This window comes from Sarcophilus harrisii, chromosome 1 (genome assembly GCF_902635505.1).
Source record: "Sarcophilus harrisii chromosome 1, mSarHar1.11, whole genome shotgun sequence".
Lineage (NCBI taxonomy): Eukaryota > Metazoa > Chordata > Mammalia > Dasyuromorphia > Dasyuridae > Sarcophilus > Sarcophilus harrisii.
The window spans coordinates 329,900,816-329,921,363 of NC_045426.1; the positions used below are offsets into that span (position 1 = coordinate 329,900,816).

The following is a 20,548-nucleotide window of genomic DNA, read 5'->3' on the forward strand; positions in this document are numbered from 1 at the left end:
GAAAAGTCAAAACAAGATTTTAAATTTAGGGTTGGATACATTTTAAAATATAATAAAACCTCATTAAATATAACTATACAAATTTAACATTTGTCATTAACTAAAAAATGTTGGGTTGATTACAAGTTCATGTAGTAAGCCCTTAAACACTTATCAACTGACTTTGGCACAATTTATGGTGGAAAAAGTGAATTATAAGGCAAATTAATAGTGTAAACAGGGGAGAAATACTTAAAATATTTAAGTTGCTTTCAAGTTGCCTTGATTCATTAAAGCATATTCATAAAGAAACTATACAATATGAATCTCTCAGGAACACTGATTTGAGAGTGAAAGAAGTCCCTTTTTAAACAGATAAAGAAACTAGAAAAGTTAATAGTGACTTTGCCAAAATCACACAGATAGCAAGTAGTAGGGTGTCAAGATGTAAACACAAGATTTCAGTCTCTGATTCTGGTACTTTTTTAATATCATCTTTTGGTACCTTTAGTCATATATATGGGGGAAAAATATAAGGACTTCTTTTAATAGACTTACATCCACCACTCCCTCTGTCAATTAAATCAAATTATTGATATTTAAATGTACTTTAAATATTCTAATCAACAATTTTTTATTTAGCAAAATGATAGAGCTATCTTAAACTGTAATTCAAAAAGCCAAATCAGGACAGATAAAATTTTATTACAATAAACTTTAATTTTATAATAAGCTTTAATAATAGTCACTTTTTTGATTATATAGAAGTGAACAACAAAAAAAAAAGAAGGCATTATAGAACTGTAAATTTTTGTTTTTTGCTATATTATTAGTATTGTAATGAAGTTCTGTTTACAAGATGGGTGCTGAACAAAGTTGTTTCAGGAACTTACATCAAGAAATTTGATTTCTTCCAAGTCATGTACTTCTTGAATAGGGTCACTTTTTTGTTGCCTGATGTAATCTGCTATTGCTGTCACTGATCTCTGACCCCTGTATTCTCTCTTCATCATCATACCATTCCGGAACAGTTTTAGGGTAGGGTATTTGCTTATCCTGTATCTTTGGGCAATTTCCGCTAAGAGAACGGAAAAATTAAAAAAAAAAAATCTCCTTCAGTCATATTAAAAGATATTGATCCTTTGTCTTATCAAATTCAAGTCAATTAACATCCATGTGCCTACAAGTGTTAAGTACAAAGTTTATAGAAAACTCAATCCCGGCTTTCAGGGAGCTAATAATTTAGTAAGAAAGGAAAGAAAGTCTTTGAGGTGAAGGAGGTGGAAACCTAAGAAATGATGTGGAATGAAGTAGGATAAGAGCCCTGTCTGTTGTACCTACATTAAATATCTCTGTGCTAGAGGTTTTATCCTTTTGCTTAATTATTTAGATTAGCAAAGAGAACTATTACCTTATGTGAGGGAGAATAGTAAATAGAAGGTTTGAGAAACTCTGTAAGACTAGCATTTTTATTTCTAATTCTTTCCACAGAATGAGCAGAACAGAGAAAAGCAGATAGGAAGGGTGGGAGGCATCTAATTACCAGTGAGGTAGACACTGAACTACTTCCATCACTGATGCTTACTTTTTAACTGAAGATTAGAGGACTCTGAAAGGCATGTGGGAAAAGACTCATGTCATAAAAGGTACTCATTGGTAATAAACGACTTCATATAAATCATATATAAGACTTTTTTAAGTGTTCAACTGATAATAGCAATCAGACAACAGAGCATCCAAAGATATTTATAAAATTACAAAATGATTAGCAATAATCCATTAAATGAAATCCAAATGACCAATGACTGATTTAAAAAAAAAAAAAAAGATTTAAATAATAACTGAGGCAGCTGAGTGTCATGGCGAGAGAGCTGAACTTAAGTCTCAGAATTTGCTGGCTCCAGGTCTGCCTCTGACAAACACTGGGCCAGGGTACCCTGGTGATATAATTCACTTAGCCTCTGGGTTTTGGTTGGGTTTTTTTTGCTCCCATAGAACTCTCCAAGAGGGTCAATTTCTGAGCAGGAAGAGCAGATACATATCCAGTAGAAGGCATTTTCTCATTGAGAATTGCTTATATAGATCAAATCACAGATCTTATCCAAAGCAACAAAGAATTTGCTATTATGGTCAATCTTTAAGACGTTTTTAAAGATACTAGAAATCAAAACATTATTCACAACTAGCTTAAAAATCTATTTTTAAATTTAAATAAGTTTTAGTATTACTGCTCTAAATAAAACTTTGCTATTTCAGATTTATACCCAGCTCTCCCTCATCCTCATCAAATATATATGTGTGTGTGTATGTATGTATGTGTATATATATACACATACATACATACACACACACATATATATACTCCGCCCCCCAATAAAACCAATACAACTATATCTCAATTTAATACTTCACAAAAATAAAAGTATATATTGAAGTAATATTTTCCCAAGATTAAACATTAACAATTTCATCATCTTGGAAAAGGTCACAAAATCCTTTCTGGTACATCACTTTAAACAGACTATAACAAAACATTTAAAACAAATGAAACGATCCCTGCCACTAACAATATGACTGAGTACTTACAGTGCTGATCACAATCTACTCGGGCAAATACTACTTGATTCTTATTTGGATATTCTTCCTTAATGACATTGGAGGCTTCCTCAAAGATTGGATGTAACATCTGGCTGAATCGACACCTATACACAATGAATATACAAATTAAGATGGAAAAACAAAGCATTCCTATTTTATTATAATTATTAATACTCATGGTGAGTTTACTTATGTTGAAAAAATATACCATTAATTTATTTACAATGTGATAGTTTTCAAATAAAGCCAAACCACTTTGGTTTTACTCAGTCCCTATAGCCCTCTCTAATGCAGATGGCTCTCTCCATTACAAATCTATTGGAATTGGTCTGAATCATCTCATCAGCAATCTATTTGTGTTGTAAAACTTCTACTGCACATCATAGGGGGAAAAAGGTGTATGAGTGTGTGTGTGTGTGTGTGTACCCCCAAAAAAGCTTTAAACTTGAAAAACACTGCAAGGACCAGTGACTCCTCTACTATAATCCTTGCAATAAGGAGGAAGACACCTAAATCTTAACCAACTATCCTAATGGCCTCCAGACATGCAGGTATTGCCACTTGATCTGTCAATGAACCCTCAGGACCTCTGGGCTTCAACATGCCCCCTGGTTCTAAAATCTTCAATATATATTCTCTCTCCCAATTAAAAGATGAAATCCTTGAGAATGAAAACTATTTTAAATTTTTATTTGTATCCCCAGTGATTATTTCCATAGCTCTTGGTCCGTATTAAGTACCAGATAAATGATTTTTCATTCAAAGAATGACTAATTGATCAGGGAAGAAGGTACATATTCAGAAATTGCTGCTAGGTATTCAGTCATATCTGACTCTTCATCACCTCATGGCCCAGACTGTCCATAGGGTTTTCTTGGCAAAGATACTGGGGTGGCTTGCTCAGAGTCATACCACTATTAAGTGTCTGAGGCCAGATTTGAACTCATGTCTTCATGACCCCAGGCCCAACACCCTATCCTAGGCACCTAGTTGCCTCATTCAAAAATTAAGGCAACATAAAAAAAAAATCCATCAATAAAAGTTTAAAACAAAGGAGTGGAAACACTAGGTGACTATTAGCCCAGCCACACAGTTTAAGTTCTATTCTATTACTCAGAACCCAGTAGCTGGTCTGAGAGCGCGCCTGCCTCTACTAAGTGTCCTGCAAACAAGTTCTATTCTGTGGCCATGGTTCAGCCAGGCATCAACTTCTCTGACCTTCAGTTTTCTCATGTTTCAGGTGGTGTCTGAACTACATAGCTAACTATGAGGCTGTGAGGAAGAGATTTTGTTTACTTTTGAGATATACTATAAAAATTATAGTTATGATGTTCCTTTGCCTTTTAGCTATCTATGCCATAAAACCAAAATCATACATAGGAAAGAAGAACTCTTGAGAAGATATTTTGTCCCATAATGAAGCTTGTAAGAATAGTTAAAGCTTCCCTTACGCTAGATGTTTTAGAAATCTGAGCACAAAAGAATAATTTCCTCCCCCCCATGTTTCCTCCTTTTTTCCTCTTTTTTTCTTAGTATATGCTCTCTTGCCCTGTTCTTATATGTAAATGTCCCTAAATAGGGGGAGAAAAGCGAATTCCTACTCCTTCCTACCAGAAAAAAATTCAATTTTGAAATGTAAATAATCATAAAATGCATAAAAGCAAAACCACCACTTACCAGTCAGCATAAAAATTAACTAGAGCAACATCTGCATTGTCTGAAATAAAAAAAAAAACATATTATACTTAAGTTATTCATATCCATATTTTTCCTGTTACTATCATTTTAATTTTATTCAGAAACTAATATGCATGACATCATCCTAGACAGTTATTGACCTCCCTCTTTGCTTCAGAGACTTCTAATATGCAATATCTCTAGATGATATCCATTGTTCTTGACATCTACAAAGGATTGGGGAAGGAATGGGAAGATTTAAGATCAATCACTTTAGCTATAGGTATCAGCTTGATAAGAGCTGGGGAGAAATAAAACTAAGAGTTGTAAATGAAATATGTATAAAAGCTCCATTAGTAGAGAAAAATTAAGATTGGTTACCTAGGCACAAAACTACTTCAAAATTCTAAAAGATTGATGAGGTTTAGGTTTTGGGATTCTGGGAAACAAAATATCATGAGGTCTAGATTGAGGGTTGTCAGGGAACCAAATGATGAGATTAGGGTTCCTGGTGGTCAGGGAGTTATAGTCTAGTGGCAGGTTTGGGGTTCAGGAAAACAAATGGAGAGTTTAGGCTCCCCTGCACCCCCTTGGGAGTCAGTGCAAAGGTAGGGAGTTTTGAGAACCCCCTTCTGGTGACATAGAGATTCTTCATAAAGGAATTTACAACTAGATTGATAAAAAGAAGTTTATTATAGGCATTGGGAAGTCAGCCTTTACTATAGAAAGGCTGAATTTCATAGTGGCAAAAGTCCCGAAAGTAGTGGAGTCCTAGCAGAGAAGTAAAGTTTAGAGAAATCCCAACAGAGGGATGGAGAGTCTCGTTAGGGAAATAAGTGAGGGAGATAAAGAGAGGATAGCACTGGAAGAGAATATTATTTCAGCAGGCAGAGGCTTCCTTGGCATGGGATGGCATGACATGTTAGGACCTCTGCAAAGAGAGTTTTAGATTGGCTCTTTTATAATAGGAGCTTGGGCTACAAGTGAGGCCTGTTCCATGGGGCTAGTGGGTGGAGTCCAAGTTGGCTCTTTTTATCTACAAGCTGGATTTCAGCTTGAGCTGGAATTGAGAAAATCTTAGAACTGAATAGGGTTGGAATTCTCCAGCTTAGGACTGAACCAACCCCACCTAGATAACAGAATGAAGCTGTTTATCTTGTTTCCCTCGGGTGGGGTCCCACAGATGCAGGATCCAAGGAGAATCTCTCCTTTAAGGAGTTTTAGAGTTTCAGGGTCCCTTCTTCAAGATGGTCTATTATTACATTTTTTCTATTATTAACAATACCACATAGTAAATACAATCCAATTCCTAACATTTGTGCATTTACCATTTGTGATTTCAATCATTTGCATGACTTTATTCAACTCACTTTCACTTTTACAACCATCAATACTCACTGCCTAGCAGAGAAAAAATCTGAGGCAGAATATGTGCAAGTTTGTAAAGGAATTAGTATCCTACTACTTAAAGTGTGCTCCCATGCATTTATTACATATTTTCATTATTTGCCTTTAAAACTAAAGTTTTTTGTTGCAATTATGCCCCCAAAGTAAAATGGAAGTCCTTTGGGCTCTAAGGTGATTCTGAGACCCTCACCAGCTTTGCTGTCTTTAAGTCCCATCAACTTCTTTCTTGGTTTTTGGAGAGCAGCCAAGATTTACAGTATAGTACAGGAACACCTCATTTTACTGTATTTCACTTTATTGTGCTTCACAGATATTGTGTTTTTTACAAATTGAAAATTTATGGCAACTCTGTGTGGAAAAGTCTAGATAGACAGCATTTTTCTAACAGAATGTGCTCACATCATAACTGTCACATTTGGTAATTCTCATTATTATTATATCTGGTATAATGATCTATGAAGATATTAATGCATTTGTTTTTGGGGGACCACAAACCATGCCCATGTAAGACAACAAATTTAATTAATAAATGTTACGTGTATTCTGACTGCCCTCCTAATTGGTCATTTCCTATGTCTTTCCCTCTTTTGAGGGCTTCTCTATCCCTTGACAAACAATAACATTAATATTAAGTCAACTAGAATCCCTATAATGAATGGCCTTTAAGTGTTCAAGTGAAAAAAAAAAAAGAGTCAATTAATGTGGCAAATTGTATTGCTATCTTATTTTATGAAATTGCCACAGCCACTCCAACCTTCAGCAACCACCCTGATCAGTTAGCAGTTATCAATATCAAGGCAAGACCCTCCACATGTAAAAAGATTATCATAATCTAAGCCTTGTTGAAGGCTTAGATGATGGTTAGCATTTTTTTTTAGCAAGAAAGTATTTTTTAAATTAAAGTATGTACACTGCTTCTGGGTGACTCAATTTACTGCAGTGATCTGGAACCAAATTTGTAGTATCTCCAAGGTATGCCTGTATATATATATATAATACAATGCCCTTATACTGCCATCTGACACAGTAGAAGTTAAGATTCAGGTTTTAAAATGTTTTCATTTTAAGAATTTTATTTGCTATTCACTATTTATGGTAGGGTATGTTTCCAGTATTATTAAAAATAAATACTGTTGGACAGCTAGGTGGCACAGTGGAGAGAGTACCAGCCCGGAAGACAGGAGGATCTGAGTTCAAATCTGGTCTCAGACACTTAACATTTCCTAGCTGTGCGATCCTGGGCAAATCACTTAACCCCAATTTCCTCAGCAAAAAACAAACAAATAAATAAACAATATCTGAAATCAATGTCCATTTTAATTGAGATGTTAGCACAAAAGATCACAGAATTCTAGGAAAGTACTAAAAAGAAAAAATGTTTCGCATGTTGCCAATTTTATTTTGTATACTTTATGGATTATTTCAGTTACTGTATAAGAGAAAGTGCATATTATCAGGACCAATATTTTGTTATAAAGAATTATATGAAGAAAAGTATATTTTCAGCAATCTCTAGCACTTTTTTGATGACTATATAACCTAACCCCCTATCAGTTCAATATATCAACATTCACATTTTTTACTTTTGCACTGTTTTCTAGGGAAATTGTACCCACAAAAGTTGAAGATTAAGTATATTTTCTTTGTTCTCTATTCACTTAGCAATAACTCTCTACAACAAAATAATTATGATATCTGCATATCATCACAGGAAGGAATGAGGAAAGACAAACTCCATGTAATACTTTTATCTTGCCAACAAGTAGCAAAAAGCCACAAAACAAATTGGGAAAATATTTCAACCCTTAGACAAAAAGTGATATAGATGTAATATCTCCCCCTTCAATTACAGATTTGAAGCACTTCTTTTGATTTCCCTAATTAACTTTCAGTGTTGAACTTTGACTTGGACAAAACATATTACAATAAAACAATTTGCATTTATTCACATTAATTGCAAAATGTTGTTTGTTTTAACTCACATCGTTTTAATTTTTACATATTAGTACAGTGAAAGGATAATGAAATATCATTTAACAGTGACAATTAGTAAAGAAACACTTAAACCCTAAATATAACAGTTATAAAACTTTTTAATAAACCATGAGTTTTAGCTCAAAATTATAATCTTTGTCGACAAAATAACTCTACCATTACGATTTCAGAAGTGAAAAACCATCTCCATACCCATCCCAAAACTCTTTAGCAATGGTTACAATCACAATCATACTGCTTGCAAACGTAACAGTAAAACACTAATTGCTTGGATGTAATTAAAGCAGCAATCTTCAACCAATAAGGCATCAAAAAATGCATTTTACCTTTTTTATATGAAGTAGCTAGCAATTCTTCAAACTATCAATGATTTAGTTTAAAAAGCAATCTTTGGAATATGGTTTCAGATCATTCAGATCATACAGCCCCAAATACTATAATGTCCATGTCTATTATTTTATATATATATATATATATATACATACACAATCAGAATTGAGTTTATAAGTTGACCTGAAATACCTGATGAAAATGATATTAAAAACACAATAAGCTACAATAAGATGTTGAATTATCATAAAATAAAAAGTTATGTAATATATTTAAATAGGATAAGAATAATAATATATTTTAAAAAAAGATTTCTGAAATCAAAAAGATTTTCTGGTTTCCTTTCAATTACTAATGAATGAAATTAATCAGAACACTGATTTCCCAGATATTTCAATTAGTCAGTTTTCCAATAATTTAATATGCAACTCTTTATAAAATAGTACACAAAGAAAATTTTCAAGTACTTACTTAAAATTTCATCTATATTTCCACTATCAAGACTTGCTATTTCAGCTGTTATTGGAGTAAAAATCCAAGTTATCTGAAAATGTAAAAAATACAAAATTAGCAATTAATGTTTCAAGATGAGGTAAATTAAGTCAATGTGTGGAACACTCAGAAATTTTACAACTAAAGTAAATTCCATGTGAAAGAAAGATACAAATAACCAGTAATCAATTAATGTTTTCTAAGGAATTTCAGATCTAAAGTTTCATTTTGGAAGACAAAGAAAATTAGAGATATTTGCTATAAGAATGTCTTTGCTTTTCTTTTTTACTTCACTTATTTATTTGTTTGCTTGTTGACTAATTAATCAATCAATTAATTGCAAAAATTGGGTCTCCTTATCCAAGCTGGAATTTGGAACTATTCGTGGATCCAGATCTCATTCTGATCAGCATAGAGATTTTTGACAAGAGCTGATTCACTTCTCTTTAGGCAACCCAGGGTCCTTCCCACTAGGGTTCACCATATTGATTGTATATTGACACCTAATTGCTTTAGCCAACTGTAGCTCAGAATTCCAAAGCTCCCCAAAAGCAGAGATTAAAAATGTCTCCACTCTACCTGCAGCCTGTTTTTATACTACCAAATAAACACAATCACAAATTCTGTAAGTAGTTAGGAAAATTGAGAATGGTTTACCTGTTCAAAGGAGCTGACTTTTTAAAGACATTGCTAGGGGCAGCTAGGTGGCACAGTAGATAGAACACTAGCCCTGAAGTCAGGAGGACCTGGGTTCAAATAAATCTGGTCTCATACACTTAACACTTCCTAGCTGTGTGATCCTGGGCAAGTCACTTAACTCCAATTGCCTCAACCAAAAAAAAATAAATAAATAAAAAGACATTCATTGCTAATTCTATAGTTTACCACAATCTCAATATCTGCACTATAATCTGCACTATTAGATTCACTAAACCAAATTTATTTATGATTAACATCGAAGGAAAGACAGGTTCTTTATTTTTAAAAGAAAATGTTTATTAATATTTTTCAAGTTTGAATGAATTTAAAGTAAAATTTATTCTGAACTGCAAACAAAGTTATTTTAGCACTATTTTAAGATACAGTTAATCTTTGTCAAAATGATTTTTGTCAAAATGGCCTTAAAAGCTTCTGCCAAGTTCCCATCATACAACTAGATCAATAAAGTGAGGAAAAGAAACTGAGATGAAAGGAAGAAAAAACATTAGTTATAACAATAATTGAAATGCTTACAAACTATTCAAGGACTAAAATGCCTATAAAGACATGAAATTATGCCCAAGTTATATAAGATATTCACAAATGACTGTTTCCATCTTATTCATTCTGGGAATCCTCCCTATGGGTTCAGTTCATAACTGTGTGACTGTAGTTAGGCAAGACTCAACTACTAAGCCTGAATTTCCTTACCGGTAAAATGGAAATAATAATACTTGATCAATCTAATCACCAGTTTATTGTGAGGAAAGCGCTTTGCAAACCCTAACCTGTTACATAAAAATATGAACTATTTTTATGAAGATGTATCTAAGTAAGTGATCTAGTAATATGGTTGTCTTTCTGGCTGGTAAAACAGAAAAAAAAAAATCAGTTTTTGGAATTAGAGGGCCTAGATTCAAATACCCCAAATGTCAGGCTTTGATATTTACTATGTGATATTAGAAAAGTCACAACTACTCTGGGCCTCAGTTTCCTCATCTGTATAAAGTAAGTCACATTTCCTTCTAAGATTTCTTCCAGCTGTAGTTCTATTATCCTATGTAGCTATGTTTTCCAAAAGATAAAATATATAACTTTAAATCTTGGAATATATGATTTGAATAATAATTTTTACTGCTTATACTTTGAGATGTAAATGACGCAATTAAATCTTAACAATTAATAATTAATGCCCAAACTTCTTATATCCTACTTTTAAAACCTATTAACACATTTATATGAGAATATATATTCTCCTTCTTGAAAGAGATAACTGGTTCCAGATCATCACTAAACTGAACTGTATAAGAACAAAATATTTAACCAGGAAAATTGTTCAAGAATAAAATATTCAAGTAAAATTATATAGTGATGTATAACACAATTAATTGCCATCATTTAAACAATTAAAGAAACACCATCATTGAAAAGTCATACGGAAAACCTCAAAATTACTGATAATACATCTTTGGAAAAGAAGCAGCATGGTATAGTAGATAAAGATCATGAAGTCAAGGACCTGGGTACAACTTCTGTCTCTGATGCATACTGGTTAGCTTACCCTCGTTGAGCAACTGAGGCCTTCAGTGCCTATGGAACTCTCTAGGAAAGAAGTTACTAAACCTTTTGGTCCTTGTAACCCTTACTTTCCTTTCTTGGTCTCTTATGAGTTTAGTATAAGAAACTCATTTCATACTGAAGTAAATTTTTTTTTAAAAAGTGATAATGAAAAATGAAATAGCTCATCTCTACAATAATCAGAAATTCCAAACCAATTCCTAATAAATGAAATTATAACTTTTTTGTGTACCTTTAGAAAACCATATCCTCTTCTTACTAAATGTTCTCATAAAGCTTTAATGCCATCTATAAAAACGTAATATCTGTGAATCAGAAATTAAATCGGGCATATTTCCAATTAAGTTCAAAGTGAGAAACAAAGTAGAGATTGAATATGATACATGGGTATCTTTCAAAAACACCACTTTACTTTCCCTCTATTCAATATAAAAGGAAATAAAGTGTAGAGTTTAATCATGCATAGCAAAGAGATTTTTTTAAATAGAAAACTTTATTCAGTATGTAGCATTTTTAGCATATTATATATAGTTGTTCACTATTTCATTCACCAAAAAAGTGAGATTTTTTTTCAACCAGTAGTATTCTCAATATAATTTTTGAAATATGAAATGAGTTTCTTATACTAATCTCATTCCTATATCCCATGTAAGTATACATAACTCAGATTGAGAATTACTGCTAAAGTCTATAAATTGTAAAAAAGTTACCTATCTGCAATGAGAGACTGAATTTCCTAACCTGTACATAAATGAACTAGATTCCCTCTTCCCCCCCAAAATCTATGATAATACAAATAATAAGTAATAAAAACCACCTTTATAAAAAGCCATTTAATGAATAAAGTTGTGACGAACAGCTTGTTTTCCTTTATGAAATACTTCCAACCAAAATGCAATGACACCCAGTTTACAAGATTTATTCAAATCAAAGCTGACTAAAAAAAGCCAATGACCAAAAATCTTTCCACATAGTGAGCTATCCATTTTTTACCATCACTATTAACATGTAGCACAAAGGAAAATGTATTTACTTATTTAAATTGCTAATAACAGCTAGCTTGGGCACAAAACAAGATTCCTCAGAAAAATATCTTTGAATATCAATGGCTTAATTGGCATTTTTGCTTAAAAACTGAAAAGGTCTATCTTTTTTTGAATGGCTGATCTACATTAGGGTAGTAATAATAACAATGATGATAATAATAGCTAACATTGTATGATGCTTACTATGTACTATATACTGTATAATGCTGTACTATGTACAGGTGTTTTATTAATTTATAATCTCATATGACTGTAACAATAACCTTGGGAGATAGAAGCTATCATCTCCATTTTACAGATGAGGAAACTGAGGTAGAATGATTTTTTTAAGTGTCTTGCTAGATCATGCAGTGTCTAAGAGTAAATCTGAGTTCAAGTCTTCCTCTAAGCCCTATGCTTTCAAAAGATACCTAGATGTATTATCTATGATTAAGTATTTTATTTAGATCTTAAAGATACTTAATCAAAAGTATTTTTACAAAAACAAATAAATTCCTTATAGTATTTACAGATGTCAAAGGACAATCATTGAATGAGGAGCATGTCATTTAAGACATTGTCAGATATACTGCCAGTGAATGTTCTAATGCTTGAATTCAGTAGAGAAAGAGCACCAGACTAGAAATCAATCAATTAAAATCTAACTTTTCAGCTAACCACTTACAAGATAAATATAACATGGAAAAGTTAAGATTAAAAGATAGTAAGTGACTTATTCAAAGACACATGACTATAAAGTAGCAGTGCAAGGTATCAGTCCTCAAACCATTAGTCTACTACACTATAGAAAGTCACACCTGAATGCTGCAGCTTATTTCCCTGTCAATATTCTCAGAGAAGGATCAATGCTTAATTCTAGAATAAAAACTGGTATGGAGAGCTAATTCAATTCATCAGTTAAATTAACCAATACTTAACCATGTTCAAGATTTGATACTAAGAAATTTGGTAACAAAGACTTGCTAGGGTACGGGACCCTGCTGAGAGGGAGTACCGAGGCGACCTCGGCCTTTGGTGCACAGTAAGTTTTCTGCCACATTGCAGAAACGCCCTTGTTGAGCAAGGAGCAGTGATGCATGACATGGGAACAGGTTTCAGCCTGAGGGTCACAGCCAATGGCTCTTAAGCAGGGATGTCTTAACAAGGCCTCTCACCTGTGAACAAGTTGCTGATGTAGATTGGCTCTCTTCCCATTGGCAGAAACCATGCATATGCAAAGCCCATGAGCTGCTTCTCTAAATGGTGACTGGGGATTGCCTACTGTTCACGAGTTGATCATGCTTGCAAAAATGTATATCAATAAGACTGTGCAGCATAATAAACTGGAGCTCTTTTCACACTCTATGAGTCTCTTGCTTCATTCATCTCGCCTCTGAGATCAAAAGGCTCACATGCTTTGAGCTCTTAAGACAGCTGCAACAACTGGCTCTTGGGAACAGGGACTTAGAATGGTACCATAGCGACTACTTTGTGGTCAAGCACTACTTCGTGGTCAAGACAACCTCCAAGAGGACTCCAGAGGGAGATCCTGCCAAGCTGCACTGTTTCCAGACCAGGCAGAGTATGACGGAGATGGTTAGCAACCTAATGGGGCAGAAAGTAGGCACTCTATTCCCTTCAGACAGGGAAGGATATGTCAGGACTATATATACATGTTCAAAAGAGCAGGGATGCATAGTTCAATTAGGAGAGCCAACCCAGCAATTTAATAACCCGCTCACAGGCAAGAGGCCCTATGGTACCTCTGCTCATTAGCAACTACACTGTGACTCTCAGGTTGAAACCCATTCCCATGATCATGCATCACTGCTCCTTGCTCAACAAGGGAAATTTCTGCAATGTGGCAGAAAATTTATTGTGCACCAAAGGTTGAGGTGGCCTCTGTACTCCTTCTTGGTGGGATCCCATACTCTAGCAAAAGACAGTTTTTATTTACAAAAGAAGTTTTCACAATGTTGGAAAAGGGGAATGGGAAGGATACAGAGAAATAGTAATGTATGGACCACAAAACCAAAGTACATAAATAACTACAGCACAAGGTATATCACAGGGGAAAATGGAATAGTGGCTATCAATAATACATTTTGTAACATCTCTCAAATATTCCCCTTATCTCCTCTGGTACTATTCTGATGCAGACTTCATCATGTGCAGATCCTGCTGGACTACTGCAATAGCCTACTGATGAGTCAGCCTGCCACCAGTGTCCCCTGACTCCAAACCATCCTCCATTGTGTCACCAAAATAATCTTAAAGCAAAGGTTACATCAACCCACTACACAATAAGTTCCAGTGGCTTCCTATTGCCTCCAACATCAAATATAAAATTGTGTTTGGCAGTGAAAGTCCTTCATAACCTAGCCCCCTTCTAACTTTCCAGATTTCTTACACCTTGCTCCTCACCCTTTGGTCTTTGGTCCAGTAACACTGGAATTCTTACTGTCTGACAAAAAAGATGTTCCATCCTGGGAACTAGGCATTTGTTCTGGCTGTCTCCCCAAGTCTGGACTGCTTTCCCTCCTCATCTTCACCTACCACTATCCCAAGTTTCCTTTAAGTCCCATCTAAAAAAAAAGTCTTTTTTTTTTTTTTAAACAGAAAGCCTTTCCCTAATCCCTCTTATTTCTTTCTTATTTACTTACTATTTATCCTGTAGACAGGTTGGTTATACATATTTGTTTGCCTATTGTTTTCTCTTTTAGATTGTGATGCTATGATTTGAAGGAGAGGTTGAATGCTTGGTAGTTTAGTTTGAGAAAGGACCCCTGGCATTTTACGTGGTATCTGGTATCTTATCCTGCTAGGTGATAATTCGCTGAGCTGGCCACATTGTTCAAATGCCAAATGTAGACCTGCCAGAAAGATTCTTTTATGAAGAACTCACATAGGGCAGGCACTCACATGGTGGTCAGCAAAAGCAATACAAGGACATTCTTAGGGTCTCTCTTAAGAACTTTAGAATTAATTGCATGACATGGGAGATACAGGTACAAGACCCCCACATCAGAGAAGGTGCTGTGGTCTATGAGCAAAGCAGAATTGAGATAGCTGAAAAGATTACAAAGTTTGAGAATCCATCCCAAATGTTCTTATTTATGCCCAAGCTGTGGCAGAGCATTCACCTCATTTTGATCAGCTACAGTCAGCCACACTGTAACTTGACTCTAACATAGTGATATTATTTTGGTTCTCTTTGAGAACAAAAGACAACAGCCAATCAATTGTATGGCATTGTCGGGAAAACTTTTTTTTAAATATATAGGTCTATATGGGATCATTAAAAAAAAAAAAAAAACTGCACAATTCACAAATGCAATCCTGTTCTTTCTTATATTTAGTTGTATAGTCAACTCACTATCTACTTGGGACTATCATAACATACACCAAAATAAATAAATAAATGGATGAGAAAGTATGGATAAATTATAAGCTGCACTGATAGAAGGAATAAAAGAGCAAATTTTTCAGGGATAATATAGTAGCAATTAAGGATTAAATTTTATAAAGTTTTACATTAAAAAGTGGTACTTGAATAGAATTCAAGAAGTTCAGTAAAGGAGTAAGGAAACTGACATATTTTAAGTTAAGCATTAAAAGTTTTACATGTTATCTTCAGTTTTCTGTTCCAATCCAATCGGAAGACAATAGATAATAGAGACTATGGTACAATGGCACATGAACTTGCTTGGGATTTTTTTTTTTTTTTTTTTTTAAGGCAATCGAGGTTAAATGACTGTGTTAAGTGAGGCCAAATTTGAACTCAGGTCCTCCCGAATTCGGGGTGGTGCTGTATCCATCCTGCCATCTAGCCTCCCCTGGCCTGGAATTCTTGACACCTGACTCCTAATCAAAGCGGCAATGCTAAATAGCTGTCTGACTTTGACTATTCAAAGCTTACTTCTCTATAAAATCAGAAGTTTGGATAAACTGATCTTTAGGATTAAGAAAAGATCTGGTGGCAAAGATCCCCTAAACCATCTAATCCAACCTTTTTGTTTTATAGATAAGGAAACTTAGGTGCAAGGAGATTTGATGAAGAACCTAGGGTTTCAAAATTTGATGAAGAACCTAGGGAGATATGAGCCAATTGACTAAGTATTCTTTTTATTAAGTCACACTGTTGAAAAGCTGGGACTCTTTTTACTATCTTTTATACTTAGAATGTACTCTAAATCAATATATTAAACACTGATTCTTACCCCATCACATAAAAAATTGCTAGTTAAACAGGATGTTTCCAAAGCAGAGTAAAAGAAAAGCATACAGTTTAGTTTTTGTATAATTTTAAAGGGAAAGTACTTCAATCTGAAAGCACACATTGCCAAATGATACACATATATGGCAACACTGGAGTGTGGATAATCAAAACCAGTAACAAATAATTTGCTTGAAATACATTACTGGGGAGGGGGAGCAAATAGCAGATTTATCTTCCTAAAAGATACCATAAGAAACAATGCACTTCCCAACCTGCTTAATAAGGGAAGAAGAATGGAAAATAGCAAAGCTGATAGGAGAAAAGCTGACTCAGAATTTAAAATTCAATATAGGTTAATCAGTCAGTCAATGAATATTTATTAAAAACCTTCTATAAGAGAGATACTATGTTAATTGCTGAGTATGCAAAAAAAAAAAAATACTAAAGAAAGTTCCTGACCTCAAGCCGCTTTCACTTATTAAGGAGATACCCTGTACAGATTATCAATAGTTGAATTTATGAGTAAAAAGAGAGGATAGGACAATCATATATGATTTCATTATTTTGAATTCATTTTTTTTAAGTTTTAAAAGACCATCAAATATAACAACTATTGCCTTCACAGAGGTATTAAAAAAATTTCATGACTATTCAACCAAAACTCTTATGACCAAAATTCTTACTTAGCTTGAATTTAAGTGATCTTATTCAATTGGCCTGGCCGCAGTGACAACACTGAAGTAATTTCATTCAATTGAAACTTCAGTCTCAGATTTCCTTTTAAAGGACAATTGTGGGGCTCATTTCTTTGGAGAATGTCTGAAGCAGGATTATACCTTGTCAAGGAACCTCTCTCTCCCCTTGGCAAAGCTGCCTGTCAGGACCCCAGTCCACTGTGAAGACTTTCTCTTCTCAGTGTTAACACCTCTATTTATCTCTCTGCCAGGATTTCTCTGCTAGGACCTTTATCTCTCTGCCAGGACTCGGAAGTCAGTCTTTGTAGAGGGTCACAGTCAGTGGGGAAACTCTGGGTAAGGTATAAGACCCTTCAGCCCAAAGGGAACCTGCTAACAATGTCTGGTTGAGCTCCCCATCTCCCCTAAGGGTTCTTGGCCTTCCTGAGAAGTCAGGGGTCAGTGACAACCTGTGTTGAGATTGAAGCAGAGTGATACCAGGTGGCAGACTATGCACAATAGCAAGTTGTTTATGTGGTCCCACGTGCTCAGTGTTGTTTTTGTTACATTATCAAAAGGGGAAAGCCTTTGAAATAAATGGACTCCATTTTTCCATCATCCTCAAGAATCCTGCCTCATCACTTCTCCACTAGGAAGGTATATCTTAATCACCGCAGCTTGGGAGTTCTAAAAAGCAAGACTCAATATTTTAATCACTCCTACTTGGGGGCTCTAGAAAGCAGGACACAACAAGTCTTCCTAGCAACAATTGACTTCTCAGTGTCAATAAAACTTCCCTTTTGCCATCCAAACTTTTCGGGTTTGTGAATTCTTTCACTGGAGCTGCGCCAACCAAAGAGAGGTTCCCACAACTCTCTGCACTGCCACTAACCGCATCATTTGGTTCCCTAACCTCATCACTAGAATATACCAAACAAATACTTATTAAGCATGTACTACATGCCAAGTACTGGAGATTGAAGGACAAAAATGAAACACTCTCTATCCTCAAAGATTTTACATTCTAGCAGATGAGACAACATATCTATATATATATACCTATATAAGTATATATGAAATAAACAGAAGGTAACTTGGAGTGGAAAGCACCAAAGGCTTCACAAACAAAAAGGTGCTTGACCTGAGCCACGAATAAAACTAGGGCTCCTAAGAGGCAAGCATAGAGTGCATTCCAAGTATAGGGAACAATCAGTACAAAGATACTGGGAGATAGAATCTTGTGTTTGAAGATCATGTAAATGGACAGTTTGGTAGAAAGACAATGTGAACATGTATAATAAGGCTGAAGAGGAAGGGTGAAGCCAGCTTCTGAAGGAATTTAAATGCCTATTATAGGAGTTTGTATTTGAAACTATTAGGAAAAAGAAGCCACTGGAGTTTCCTAAGGAGAGGATAGAATAATCAATAAATACTTATTAATCCTCTACTATGTGCCAGCCACTAAAGATACAAAGAAAAAAATGAAACAGTTCTAGTACTCAAGGAGATTACATTAAATTGGAAAAACTATATTAATATATACGTAGATAAAAAACAAAAATTACATATCACACACACTTACACCCATACCCATTCCCCAGTGCATCTGGGCAGATTAAAAAAGGACAAAGGAGGAAGGGATTTGGGAATCTAAGGTAATGTTTAATCAAATTGGTTAACTATGAGGTCAAGATTGGGAAGAAGGAAAATGAAGCTACAGCAAGAGTGAGGGTTTGGGAAGGCAGAGAGGTCTCTGAGAAGAGTGAGTTTAGGAGGAACAAGGAAGTGGGAAGGTCAGAATGATAGAATATAGGAAGTTATTCCAGATAGAGAAATTTAAAAGTTCTTGGTCATGGGGTGGCATACTTGACAGTGATAAAAAAGATCAATGATAACTGTCTCTCTCTATGGCTAGGGTAGCTCTCAGGGATATAGATTGTGGGAGATGACAAAGCTGATAAAATGGAAAAGAGGGCTGAAGGAATCATCCCAACAAAGACTTTAGTTTGAAGGAATCTCAAAGACCATTAAAATGTAACTCCCTGGTTTTACAGATTAAAAAAATTAGAATCCAAAAAATGCTAAGTAGTTTATCCAAGGTCCCATGGGTGGTAAGCGGCAAAAATTAGTTAAACCCAGGTCTTCTGACTCCAGATTATAGAACTTTTCACTGAATATAAATCTAATCCCACATTTTACACATAAAGAAACTTTTGGCATCTAAGGTAGGATTTAAATTTAGTTCTTCTTAACTCCAAGTCCAGCGCTCTACGCACACCACCATGCCAATTCTCAACACCAAACTGTCTGCTGCAGTCCCATAGTGTCAAAGAGAATGACTTAGAGGACAACAGATAACTTATCATCAGAACCCAGACATAGTGATATAATATGGAAAACCCAGTGATGATAATAAAGCGAGAATATAGAAGTAGCAGTAGAAAGCAAAGAACATACCTATTCTTTTCTGAAAGTGTAAATTTAAATGAAAAAGACAGAAGGAACTATAATAGTCTCATCTGTCAACCTCTTACTCAATGTAAGAATCCTCTCTAAAGCACCCTGATAGATGATCATCTAACCCAAGCTTGAAAATAATCGGTGAAAGGAAGAATACCCACAAAATGTACAATTCCAGACAGCTATAATAGTTAGAAACATCTTTTTATTGGACTGAAATATACCTCCCTACAACTTCTGCCCAAAGATCTGAAGCTGTCCTTCATCAAGGAGACAGTGTGATAGAGTGGGTGAACCTCCCAGCACAACCAGAACAAAGCCTTACACCCTACCCGGTGCTTGTGGCTAGAATTTTATTAAAGGCCACTAAGCAGCAAACAATTATCTGGGAAAGACCCGACAAGATATACATTTTTATACCAATACACAAATGTTGGGTTTGGAGACATCCCAGAGTGGCAAATTTTATTAGCCATGGTCCAAATTTTTTACATGGGTCTCCAAAAGATAACTAGATATTAATAATTAATGGATTCTTGAAGGTTTTAAAGTTCCTCGGACCAACTACTTGGAGCATCCAAACATAATATTTGTGCTGTGGTATCATGATCTAATTAAAAGAGTAGTCAGAACTCCTTTCAGTCCACCAGCAGAATGAATTGATGCATCATTCTAGTTTCTTATTATCCAGGAGACAAAATATAAATCTGATTCGCCTATTCAGTGGTGTGGTACAAAGAATTGCCCGCCCCAAATAAAATTTGCAGCCTCTTTATATCAGCTCTTAAGAAACTTCAAGAGCAAGTGAGAAAACATCCAGGTAAGATCTATATTAATGTCCACTCATAGTGGATTTCCCAGGTCCCAATTTGATGGCACCAAAGGCAGATAGCCTCTAACATGTTGGTCAAACCCTTTGCCACAAGCCCAGGCATCCATTCTAAATACATCAGGCTGCTGGGCTTAGCCAAATTTGAATAAAAAGAGGAAGTAGGAGATAGTAAAAGCCTGACGGCTTGGTTGCCTATCTTTCCACGCCCCCACCCTCCAGGAAGAACCCCTGGTTTGAGACCAAGAATTTTGGCAAATGGAGACCATTATAAATTTTGATCGCCTGTCTTCATCCACGTGTGTTAGACACCTTTTCGGGATTCACTTTGCAATGCCAGCAGAAAAAGAGAAGCCCATGGTCACTGAATTCCCTCACACAAGCATTTCCATTAGGGTGCCACAAGCAATAAAAAGACAACCTGCTTATATAAAACATTTTGACATTTTTGTACAGTATAAGATTTTTACACACCACAGGCATACCTTTCAATCCTCAAGGAAGGAAAAGAGGGAGAAACAGAGATAAAACTTCAAAAAAAAAGGGGGAGCCACAGGTAACCCTAGAGAACAAATCTAGCCTTTAT

The 20,548-nt window shown here is 35.0% G+C and overlaps 1 protein-coding gene across 3 annotated transcripts in view; it reads right to left on the reverse strand.

Moving 5' to 3' along the window:
- Positions 1–20,548, reverse strand: part of ERP44 (endoplasmic reticulum protein 44) — a 119,463-nt gene that overhangs the window by 57,266 nt on the left and 41,649 nt on the right. For all 3 annotated transcript variants that reach the window (XM_031945543.1, XM_031945544.1, XM_031945545.1), the window contains exons 2-5: positions 8,458–8,530; positions 4,255–4,294; positions 2,566–2,681; positions 873–1,057 (exon numbers count right to left, since the gene is read on the reverse strand). In XM_031945543.1, the coding sequence (XP_031801403.1) occupies positions 873–1,057; positions 2,566–2,681; positions 4,255–4,294; positions 8,458–8,530 (414 nt within the window). The remainder of the gene's footprint in view (positions 1–872; positions 1,058–2,565; positions 2,682–4,254; positions 4,295–8,457; positions 8,531–20,548) is intronic.